Below are 12,428 nucleotides of genomic sequence, written 5' to 3' on the forward strand. Positions count from 1 at the left end.
GAGGGCCTTAATGCAGCCACGGCAGAGGCAACACACACATACACACCCCACACTACACACACACAGTATGTCATGGTTAGTAACTGCTTGAAGCGTGACTCTCCATCTATGTGTCCTTCATGACCACAAGCCAGATTCTCTTAAGGAAAACCTCAGCCCTGTTTCCTGCAAGGCCAGCTCAGGTGGGTCATCTGGGAAGAACAAAAAGGCACAGAAAAGCTCCCAAACTGGCAGGCCAGATGCCAGAGAAATAGCCCTGAGAGATGAGGCTGTCACCTCTTGGCAGGGACTCGGTCTGTGGCAACAAGGGTTGTGGAGATAGTTTTGGGGTATATTCACTGGGCTGTGGAGATAGTTTTGGGGTGTACTCACTGGGCTGTGGAGATAGTTTTGGGGTGTACTCACCGGGCTGTGGAGATAGCTGGAGTATTGTTTATGCCTGAGCAGGCTGGGGTGGGGGGCTTCAGTAAGAACCAACCAGAAACCCAGAGCGAGATAAGCCCACATCATGGCTTTCTGGGCAGCTTTCCTGGTGGATTAAGCGGCAGTGTTTCTAGTGTGGGACACGGTAATAACAAATGTCCTCCCGTCCTACTGAGCTGACTCCATTACATGATCTGGTCTCACTTTCCCTCCTTCCATGACCCTTCTCTTCCTCAGACCTCTTTCTGCTTCCCTTCCACCCACTGCCTGGTAGCCGTCTTCCTTGTGTCTGCCTCAAATCTTCCTCCGCATGGTTTGTACTGGAGCCCAGTTTGTAGATCTCTGTGTACCCGAGTCCAGACGGCCTTTCTAGGTCCCGATGTCACATCTGCAAAAATGCTTTTCCATAAAGGGTAATGAAGCTTCTGGCCTCCAGATACTGGGTGAAGATGGATGTTTGGGGCCACCATCCAGCCTAGCATGGATGCTAAGTGACTGTGACCAGGGCTCTGGTTACCCTATGACTCCAGGGATCCTGGGCCTCAAGCTGCTGGGGTCTCTCCATCCTGGCCCAGAGAATTTCTACTGGCCTGCATCTTGGGTTGGCTCTTTTATTTGGTGATGTCAGGTCTGTCTGTCCTCATCTGTGCCAACCTGGTGGGCTCTAGGGGCAGTTGGACAACAGTTGACTCACTGACTGGGGTCCTAGGGTAGGAAGGACCTTGGATGGAGTTGAAGTAGCCCCATGCAGGCTGAGCCATGATCCTCAACATGTGTCTGACTGAGGAGGGGGCCATGGCGCGGTCATCCCACAGAGCTACCCCTGTCTCTTTGACACTGATCCAGCCCGGTTTGGTGATTTAGCTACCAGCTGCTGGGGACTCCCTCCCAGTTGACTTTCTACCCTTCCCTCCTCTCCACTGTGAGGGTGCTGAGAGCCAAGATGACACCCCGTCTGTGTGTGGGCTGGGTGCTGCTGAGAATTCTGTAGCCCTGGGGGAGCCTGCAGGCTCATGGGTACAAGGGTTCTCTGATCCTCTGGGTAGGTGTAACCCTGGGGACCTGCAGCTCAGTATGCCCCATAGCTCAGCCTTCCCTGTCATTTAGGGACCTGCTCTCTAGTGCATTATCTTTCCCTTAGACCCTGGGCTGGCCTTCCCCTCTGACTCCTGGCCCCTGTCTTCTCCTAGGCATTGCTTTGTCTGCTCTGAGGCCAGATAGCTGTGGGTTATGACTCTCCTGCCGCTCTTTAGCGCTTACGGTGCTTGGCAATGTGAGAACCTCAGGCTGTAGCCATGCCAGTCGGCTTGTCCACAGGGAGGTGATGCCCTGGTGGCTCCAGCCTGTCACGATTGTCTGTACTCTGACCAGCATCTGTTCTGGGCTTAGGAGGTGTTCACACTCTGACCAGCAGCTGTCCTGGGCTCAGGTGGTATTTACCCTCACCGGCAGCTGTCCTGGGCTTAGGTGGTATTTACACTCTGACCAGCAGCTGTCCTGGGCTCAGGTGGTATTTACACTCTGACCAGCAGCTGTCCTGGGCTCAGGTGGTATTTACACTCTGACCAGCAGCTGGCCTGGGCTCAGGTGGGGACCTGTCACCAATCATCAGGCTGAAGATGTTTTCAGGGTATCCTCAAGGGATGCTCACAGTCACAAGAGGCCACAGAAGGGACACCTGCCTTTCCTTAGTGTGTTGACTTTTGCACGTGGCAATAGAGGAGGGCAGAGTGAGTGGCCAAAGCGCTATGAACGGTGGCTCTGCAGCAGAGCTGACTGGGCCTGGGGGCATCTTGTCTCTGGATCCTTAAGTACCCTGTCCTGTCCATAACTCAGGAGCTTCATGATGTCAGTTAGAACACCCATCTGACCTCTGTGCTGTCTGCTGTGCACCGATGGGGACAGAGAAAAGGGAAGGGGTACAGGGGAGTCTGTGAAGGCAGAGGATAGACCCTGGTGCGTAGGGGAAAGCTGAAAGGGTTCTTTCACTGTCATGGGCAATGCCACTCAGTGCTACAGTGGCTTCAAGGATCATTTGCAGGAACACAGGGGACAGGCAAGCACCCGAGGCTCGGGGAAGGCCACAGCCTGCCTCATACCATGCCTCCTGCACCACACTGTGGGATGCAGGCCTGCTATTTTCTTCCTTTCTATCAAAGAGAAGTAGCCTTTGTGATAAGAAAAAACAATCAATCGATGTCACCGCAGAAAAAACTCGTTTCTGCTTGGATCCGATTGCACAGCCTGGCTGGGACCCTGGGAGCTGTGCTCCACGCTGCCCGAGAGAACGGGGGCCCATGCCTGCGTGCACCCCACTCTCGAGTCAGGAGACATTTGGTCAGTGGAAAGCAGAGACCGGGCAGCTGACAGCCCCTGTGTGGGGTTTGCTCTGTGCTACCCCCCTTCACTCTTTCCTCCTGTTTTGGAGGGAACAGCGTTTTCCATCTGACATGAGTTTAAACAAGTACAGGAGGGGGCTGGTCTGGATTTCCTCGGGGTCTTTTCCAACCCCGGGATAATTAACCTGGCCTACCGTGTTGAGAAGTTTGAGACTGAGGAAAGTGACCAGCTGATGGTCACCGTGTGGTGGGACCTGACCTGGATGGAGCCCGTGACAGTGAAATCAGCCCCACGGAGGACAGCATGGCACGTGTGGACACAGTATGGCTAGATGCTAATCATGAAGCTAAGCAATCAGAACCCCCTGCTGCTTCCAAAGCCTGGCTCTCACCTTCAGAGCAGCCGGGAGTGGCGCCCAATCTTCTTATTAGGCCATAAATATTCTAATTAGGGAATGTGGGAAGATGAGCGGGATTAGCAGGTGGGGCAGGGACCCGAGAGCCACTTGAGCCCTTCTGAGTTTCTCCTGACATTTAATCATGCAGAAGCGCTCACTTCATACAGCTCTCCTAATTAGATGCACAGCAACCATGCCTGTGGGTTTCCCACGTCATAAGGATAGCTCACTGCCTTGAGCAGGAAGTGGGTGCAGGAGAGACCTGTCCGTGGTACCCTCCCCTAAGCCAGGAGAGATAACGAGGAGGAACCTTGGTGTGGTCTTTTAGATTTGGCCGTGTTCGTGCCTAGCTGGAGCAGGGGTGGTGGGTGTGGCGGAGAAATGGCCCTCTATGGCCTGTCACATAGCCTGCTGCTTCTGTGGTAGGCCAGGTAGTGCCTTGGCTCTGGCTGTGTCCTGTGCTGTTACCACTATCCACGTCACAGTTCACAAATGCCTGGAGACAGTCCAACCCATCCTGTCTCCAAAGCCATTACCCCTTCTTTCCGAGGCACATAGCCACAAAGGGTCACTGTCCAAGTACCACCCTGTGCACTGCCTCTTACAACTTAGATGGCCAGAGTAGTTTGAGTTTTCCAGAGACCTCTGAGCTTTAGAGTCAAGTTGGGAATTGAAGGCCTCAGGTGCCCCTTAGCTCTCAGACGTGAGAACTCCTAGGGAGGAGATCCGCCACTTCCTTGCCAGCCTGCTCCCATGGCCTGCCACCACGAGCCGCTAGTTACAGCTGAGCAGCCCAGGCTTGTGCTGAAGTCCCTGCAGGCCCAGAGGCTGAGGCTGAGGCTGTGGAGCTTTCGGAAACCTGAGACAGGGACAGCCCGGCCACCAAGACAGAGTACAGCTAGGAAGCTGCAGCCACACTTCCACATAGGAGCCCCGCGGTTGTGGGTGCGTTTGTGCTCAGTGGGGCTCCCAGGAACATCCTCTTGTGCATGGTATGTCCTGGGAGACACACAGTTACTCACTTGTGGTCGAGCATGTCTAGACAGCTCAGGGAGGCAGGCTTCCAAGGACCCTAGATCTGGAGTACAATGCTGGCAGGATCCCGAGAGCAAGGGGGTTCATCCTGGCTTTTCTGAGTCCCCGAGGTGTTGCTGCACCACTTGGCCTGCTCTGGGGGATTTCACGGGGTGTCAGCTGGCCACTTGTCCAAAGCAGCGGGTTGAGCGCTGCGTTGGGTCTGTCTCCCTGCAGCACAGGCAGGAGCCGACGCTCAACACCACCTGGATCCTTGACTGCCTAACTGTACATTTGGATCGTCGCGCTTGCTGCTCCCATGAGGCCCATGGCCCATCTCACCTCCCGGTCCAGGCCTGCTGCCACTGTCACAATGTCCCCGGTTTCACTGTTGATGGTGAACATGTTCTGGGAGGGGCTCTGGGGTGTCTGGGTGACAATCCGGTACCGCACCATGCCGTTGGCCGTAGTGCTGTCATCGGCATCGTTGGCTGTCACGGTCATCACGTATGTACCTGGAACAGACATGGGGTCAGATGGGGACACCCAGGGCAGACATCTCCAGTCGATCCCAGGGCTCTCGATACAGCATCTTTTACCACGCTGTGGCCTAGCTGCTGCCATGTGTCTGGGGTACCTCAACGGCAAACCTCCTCACCCGCCTACAGCACCTGAGAGAGTCCTCCTAAGCTATCCATTCCCCTGACTTTGTTCTGAATTTTTCCTTGTTCTGCAGAGGGCAGAGTAGACCTGGAAGAAGAAATGCTTTTTCATTTCTGGGGGAAATGACTGCCAATGCCCTGAGCCACGGGACCTGAGGTTGGTGATGAGTAACTCCCAATGCAAGGCTGCTCACTGTTACCAACTGATCCTGTGTGAAGCCTTGCTGCTGAGGTATAAATGGAGGGACTCCATAAAGATGCTGTTATTGAAATATAGACCATACACATAAACTTTGCCCTTGAAGAAAACAAGCCCAAGGTTTTGACAGCCTCATGAAACTGAAAATAACTGTCTCTACCACCCAATTGCAGAAGGCCACCTGTTACTCTGTCCTTTCTCCCAGCCTCCCCAGACTCCTGCCTGCTTTCTGTTTCCCCAGATTTGCCTATTCCAGACAATTCATGTAAATGATGTTCCATCATCGGTGGCCTTTTGTGTCTGGCTTCTTTCCCTGAGCCTAGAGGTTTTGAACCTCCCTCCTTTTTATGACCGAATGCTACTCCACTGTGTGATCGAGAAGAGGCAATCTCCACTATCAACTGAACACTTTTGGCATGGCAGGTATCATGGCATGTGCTTAGTTTTATGGAGAGGTCAGCCAGAAAAACGTTATCCCTGCCTCTTCATGATTACTGAGAAACACAACACGACAGGCAGAGACTGGGCTGAAAACTGATCGTGCTCCCTAGAGGAGAAGGGAGGCCATAGTCAAGGGACACGCAGATTAACGGAGCAAGAAGGTGGACTTGGCCATAACCAGTGGCATACTCCTGTGAGCTTAGCCTCCAGGAGGCTGAAGCTGGAGGACTGCCCCAGATTGAGCCTGGCCGAGTCCTAGGTCAGCTTGGGCTGCACCGTAAGGCTGTCACACAAAACAAAGTGGCAAAAATGTGGCTTGCAGAGGAGGCAAGTAAGGCCTCGCTAGGGAGAAGGAACTGGGACAGGAGAGGATGATGACCCAGGCCCGAGAAACAAAGGCCCCGGGGGAGAGTTCTGCCTGTGGGTGGAACAGAGCGGGGTAGCCCGTGTGATGGGCTGGGTCAGCAATGACCTCAGAATAGACAGCTGGAAAACGTATCCTCAAGTTGTGAAGCTCATGTCCAGGAGGGCAGGGAAGCAGTTTGTTTAATAAGCTCATAACAGAGTACTGGTTCCATAAACTAGGGCATGTGCCTGCGAGGAATAGAGAAGTCTGGAGATACTGGGGGGGGGGGGCAGGGCTCTTAGGACACTCGCAAGTTCCATGGCGCTTGGTGAAATGGAAAACACGCTTCTACACTGGGTCCGCTGAAGCCAACTCTGGGCTTTGAAACAACTTATAGAGGAGAGAGAACGGGACCCGTGACCACAGACATAGAGGAGAGAGAATGGTGCCCGTGACCACAGACATAGAGGAGAGAGAACGGGACCCGTGACCACAGACATAGAGAACGGTGCCTGTGACCATAGACATAGAGAACTGGACCCGTGACCACAGACATAGAGAACTGGACCCGTGACCACAGACATAGAGAACTGGACCCGTGACCACAGACATAGAAGAGAGAGAACTGGACCCGTGACCACAGACATAGAGGAGAGAGAACTGGACCTGTGACCACAGACATAGAGGAGAGAGAACAGAACCCGTGACCACAGACATAGAGGAGAGAGAACTGGACCTGTGACCACAGACATAGAGGAGAGAGAACAGAACCCGTGACCACAGACATAGAGGAGAGAGAACTGGACCTGTGACCACAGACATAGAGGAGAGAGAACAGAACCCGTGACCACAGACATAGAGGAGAGAGAACGGGACCAGTCGACCACAGACATAGAGAGAGAATGGGACCCGTGACCACAGACATAGAGAACAGTGCCTGTGACCACAGACATAGAGGAGAGAGAACGGGACCCGTGACCACAGACATAGAGAGAGAATGGGACTCGTGACCACAGACATAGAGGAGAGAGAAGAGAGAACTGGACCCGTGACCACAGACATAGAGAGAGAATGGGACTCGTGACCACAGACATAGAGAACTGGACCAGTCGACCACAGACATAGAGAATGGGACTCGTGACCACAGACATAGAGAACAGTGCCTGTGACCACAGACATAGAGGAGAGAGAACGGGACCCGTCGACCACAGACAGAGAGAGAGAATGGGACCCGTGACCACAGACATAGAGAACAGTGCCTGTGACCACAGACATAGGGAGAGAATGGGACCCGTGACCACAGACATAGAGAACAGTGCCTGTGACCACAGACATAGAGGAGAGAGAACGGGACCAGTCGACCACAGACATAGAGGAGAGAGAACGGGACCAGTCGACCACAGACATAGAGACAGTGCCTGTGACCACAGACATAGAGGAGAGAGAACTGGACCTGTGACCACAGACATAGAGGAGAGAGAATTGGACCTGTGACCACAGACATAGAGGAGAGAGAACGGGACCCGTGACCACACAACCTGTAACAGCTGCGGAAGGAGTGTGGCGTGCTAGGTAAGATTTGGAGATTTTCTATAGTCCCTTCTAAGAGTGAGGGACTGTCACTTGGGCATCAGAAGATAAAATGTGTGTGTGAGGGGTGGGAAGAAGAAGGGGAAGGGAGAGAGAGGGGGGAGGGAGGGAGAGAGATGTGGGGGAAGAGAATGGGGAAAGTAGGGAGAGGGGAGAGGCCAGCAGAGAGGGGTGTGGGCACTGAAGTTACTGAGGAAGACAGAGGTTTTTAGAGCCTAAACCACATCTGGAAATCGCGAGACCTGGCTGTGTTCACGGCTAGCCCTTAGGGTGAGGTGAGAATGCTCCAGGCTTGAACACTTTGAGCCAAAAGGAAGAAGCAGGTCCATGGGTTGCCATGGAAACGACCCAGGAACGTTCCCAGCCCTGGAGCAGAGCAAGGACTCAGCAGTTTTAGTTTTTCTTTCTGAAAGATGCAGAGGGAGGAGGAGGAGGAGGAAGAGAAGGAGGAGGAGGAAGAGGAGAAGGAGAAAGAAGAGGAGGATGAGAAGGGGAGAAGAGGGGGATGAGGAGGAGGAAGAGGGGGGAGGAGGAGGAAGAGAAGGGGAAAGGAAGAGGAGGAGAAAGAGAAGGGGTGAGGAGGAAGAGCAGGGAGAGGGAGGAGGAAGAGGAGGAGGAAGGCCCCCCTTCTGAAGCCTGGAAAGCAGCCCTGGCTGGGGAAGTAGTCTCTGTTGTGTTGCCAAGGGTCGTCCTAGACCCCAGCGGCCCCTGTATTGTCCTCTCAGCAGGACCCTGACGGTGTCTGACAGTCTGAGGGGCAGGCTCTTGGGCAGCCTCCGCCCTTATTCTCTTCCTGCAAGTCTCAGCCTACTCCACATGCTTTCAAGGTGGCTGCCCTAACTCCCCTCCTTGGCTCTCTCACTCCTTCCTCCCAGTGTGCCAACACAGAAGAGCTTCCTCCCACAGAGAGAAGGTCACACCTACCCTCCTCCAGCACCCGCCCCTCCTTGTTCTCCCAATCACGTGAATCCACCGCCACCAGTCTTCCTGTGATTTCGGGGCCTCTATCCTGGCCCTTTTGTTCCCCCCTGAGATCTGGGACTTCCTGGAGGTTTCCTCTCTCCTTCTGACCCACATCCACTCTTTTCTGGGTTCTGCACAGGCTCAGAACTCTGCCTCAGTCTACTCTGCTATTTAATGCTGCTCCTCATTCCCGGGCCCTCCCCTGCCTCTCTGCCTCCCACAGCTGTGTGTAGAGCCCCTGCACAACTGTCCTGCATCTCCCTCTGTACCCAGGGGTGGCCATGAGCTCGGGTCACACCCATGCACCCAAACCCCAAGGAGGAGGGTGCAAAGGACTGTAAGCGGTCACTGCAGGGTGCATGGGAAGTCAGATGGACGGATGGACAGGGAGAGCACCAAGAAATGGAAAGCTAGAGAGGGGGGCCAACTCTCCAGTCCCCTCTGGGGACTGTGGAAGCTGTGTCCATGGAGGCCAGGATGGAGCCCAAGGGCCATGCAGAAAAGCCACACACAGTCAGCCAGAAGGTGGTGAAGGAGACTTCAGCAGAGAGGGCCAGGACACAGGCTGGGCCAAGGCTGTGGGAGCAGGAGGGAGACTTCCTCTCATCACAGGCCGTGCTATGAGCATAGCTAATGCCAGAGACCCAGGCGTGATGCTAACAACAGTCCTTCCCGGGGCTTCGCAATTGTGTTCATTTGTAAACATACCACCATAGAAGCAGCTAGTATCATTGGTCACACAGCACTGAGAAAAGTCTAGAAGGCCTGGAGCAGTGGCTGGCTGCATCAGCATCTCAAAGATGGCATCTCTCCAGGCATCCATAAGACATCTTTGCCACCAGAGGGCTTGGGATGTGGAGTTGGGGTGGCAGCCGTCTCTGGCTATGTAGCCCAGAAAGGAGCTCGATGATGGCTTGCCTGTGGCTGTCTCGTGTCTCCAGAGTGACTGAGTCCATACCACAGTCTCCTGGATCTTGGGGCTAGAGTAGGAATGTCACGATGACCCTTCGTGGCATGGCGTGTTCTTGCATCCCCAGAGAAGTGTGTTGAATTCTGCACAGCTGAGTTACAGAGCATTCAGCCGGCTGGATTTATTGGTCTCAGCAGGGAAGTGGGTGAATTTATTGCTATGCAGGACCCTTGAATCCCACAGACAGATGCCCGGCCTTGGCGTGTGCTGGGAGGCCATGTCCTGAGTTATGGCTGCTGCCAGTGGCCTGGGGGGGGGGGGAACCATAGGTAGGGCACATTTTTCTCCAGACTCTTGACTTTTGCTTGCATTTATTTGCAGGCCGATTGCTGAGTACGGTGCCTGGATCCTACTCAGCTGGGGTGTGAGAGTTGTCTGAAGAGAGTGCTGAGGGAGGACGCAGAGAATGTTCCACATTCATCTGTAGTCTCTGCGATACTTGCTAAGGGTCCGGCTTTGTCCTCTCTGTCCTGGGGACAGGACTATTGCTCAGCCAGTGTCATCAATAGGGCTCCGGATTCCTGGCGCTGGCTTGTCTTGTCCTGTAGTTATTTTATTTAGAGTGTCTTCAAGAAGTCACATGATTTGTCGTTGAGTGGTGGCGGCGCACACCTTTAATTCTAGTACTCAGGAGGCAGAGACAGGCCAATCTCTACGAGTTCAAGGCCAGTCTGGTCTACAGAATGAGTTCCAGAATAGGCTCCAAAAAGCTACAGAGAAACCCTGTCTCGAAAAAATACCCAAAAAAACAAAAACCAAAAAGTGTTTTGTCTAGGGACATGAAAGCCACAGGGTAGGTAGGACCTGGAGGGCTGAGGAGTCCAGCTGACCAGCCACACCCACAGGACACACACCTACCCTGCTGGGGCCCACCAACCACATGCACGGTCCCTGCTGGGGCCGACCAGCCACATCCACAGGACAGCACACCTACCCTGCTGGGGCTGACCAACCACATGCATGGTCCCTGCTGGGGCCGACCAACCACATGCATGGTCCCTGCTGGGGCCGACCAGCCACACCCACAGGACATACACCTACCCTGCTGGGGCCCACCAACCACATGCATGGTCCCTGCTGGGGCCGACCAGCCACATCCACAGGACAGCACACCTATCCTGCTGGGGCTGACCAGCCACACCCACCCCAGCACACCTACCCTGCTGGGGACTTTCCCTACCCTCCAGATTTGGTGGGTAGGCCAGGGAACTCTGAGTTTGCCATCCATGTCCTGGGACCTTCTCAGACAATGCCTAGCAATGTGTGGATGGAGGTCCATTACTTGGAAGGTTTCAGAGGAGGAGGGGGAAGCACTGGATTTCCAGTGTTTGTCTCTTGGGATCACGGTAGCGAAGTGTCCCTGAGGGGGTCACACAAGCGTTTACTCCCAGAGCGCAGGTCACTCTCCTGAGACCTCAGAAGCTTTACAGTTGCTGGAGGTGTTCGCCAGGCCCAGGAGTCCTCGGCTCATCGCTCCATTCCTCCAAACTCTGCCTCTGTCCTCACCGGTGCGTCCTGTGTCTCTTTCCCCTTCCCATCTTGGATTTGCCATGACTAGCAACGTTTGCAGAGCGGACCCTTTTTCCTTGTAATAGGCCACGCTCTGAGGTTCTGTGGGGACCGGAGTCTGTGGGTCCAACCTGTACCCATTCTTTATAGGGAGTTCATGGAAGATGGGACAGGCTTGACACCGACTGCAGGGCCAAATCACAGGCGGCTGTGACCACTGTGTGACTTGTGACTTCAGAGGTCAGACTGGGCTTGGAGCTCAGACGGGTCATCCTCAGCCCCAGATCTGAACCTGGCCATGCCCTGCCTTGACCTGTGGCCGTGCTCCGTCTTCGGTGCCTCATGTCTTGTTCTACAGAAGACGAGCTGGGTTCTGAGTTCAACGCCATTCCAGTGGATACTGCAGGGCTTTGAGGCCATACCTCCGTCTTGTGCTGTGAGCAGGTGAGATGGCGCCCAGTGTCCCCAGCTGACCCTTCCTTCTCCCACTGGTGAAGCCTGAGGCCACACGGATAACTGTGAACTCCCTGCCCCTCGCTTCTCAGTGTTCACCCCACTGCAAAGCCAGACCACAGCAGAACGGCAGGGCTGTGTGCCCCCGTGTACCGCGTGGGGAGCACCCACCTGAGCCACATCTGTGAAAACCTGGGTGCGAGGCAGAGGATGAGAAGGGAGCCGCTTCTCCAGAGCTTTCTCTGGAGGCCTCGCCTTCCCCCCTCCTGGAGAAAGACATGGATCTTTCCCGTGAGCACAGGCAAGTCGAACCAGCCATTTCCCCCCGGGGCTAGGGTGGTCTGCTTCTCACCTGGGGGTGACAACATCTCTCCTCTAACTGGCAGGCAGTGGGAGAGCCCTGAGGACTCCCAGCTCCGCTCCTCCTTGGAACCCATGTACTACGCTGCCACACGCCTTAAAGGATTAATTTCACAAGCCTTAAATTGCAGTTTAATTTGAAAACTAATTCAGCCCCATAATTGGCTTTCTGCTCAAATCACTGAGGCTAAAGATTTAAATTCTTAATATTCAGATGACTTTCAAGTATCTGGTGCCATCTGTGCATCAGGCCGTGGCATTAATCTAGGGGGACTTCCACCGGCACAGAAATGAAATAAATAAATACGGGGGCTTTGGTAATAGAATAATCTATTCAAGCCTGAGTCCCGCCTTGTACGGACAAGGGTTTCGCTCACTGCACTCCCAACTTGTAGATTCTTCTGCTGTTTAATATTTTTTTAAGTGACATCAATTTCAGGATTTATAGTGCGGGTCTCCGCACTGATACAAGGGGCCAGGGTGTGCAGTGAGTTGAAACAGCTGACCCAGAGGTCAAGAGGCATCTCTGCTTGGGCAGTTTGAGAAATGACGCTTAGGTTGGCTGTGGGCTTTCTGGCCAGAAGCATGGTAGCGATCAAATCTGTGGCCAACCTGGGGATGCTCCAGAGAGGAGATGGCAGCTGAAGAGATTGCCATGAGATGGGGGAGGAGCTTCCTGCACAAGCAAGAGGACCTGAGTTAGAATCCCCAGGGTTTATATGAAAGTCAGCGGCAGTAAGGCCCAGATCTGTCATCCCAGT

The 12,428-nt window shown here is 54.3% G+C and overlaps 1 protein-coding gene across 2 annotated transcripts in view; it reads right to left on the reverse strand.

Moving 5' to 3' along the window:
• Cdh4 (cadherin 4) overlaps positions 1–12,428 on the reverse strand; it is a 478,608-nt gene that overhangs the window by 29,954 nt on the left and 436,226 nt on the right. For both annotated transcript variants that reach the window (XM_041641804.1, XM_041641803.1), the window contains exon 7: positions 4,517–4,689. In XM_041641804.1, coding sequence (XP_041497738.1) covers positions 4,517–4,689 — 173 coding nt within the window. The remainder of the gene's footprint in view (positions 1–4,516; positions 4,690–12,428) is intronic.

Source organism: Microtus oregoni, unplaced genomic scaffold (assembly GCF_018167655.1).
Source record: "Microtus oregoni isolate MIOR12 unplaced genomic scaffold, Mior012 000071F_ref0000514, whole genome shotgun sequence".
Classification (NCBI taxonomy): Eukaryota; Metazoa; Chordata; class Mammalia; order Rodentia; family Cricetidae; genus Microtus; species Microtus oregoni.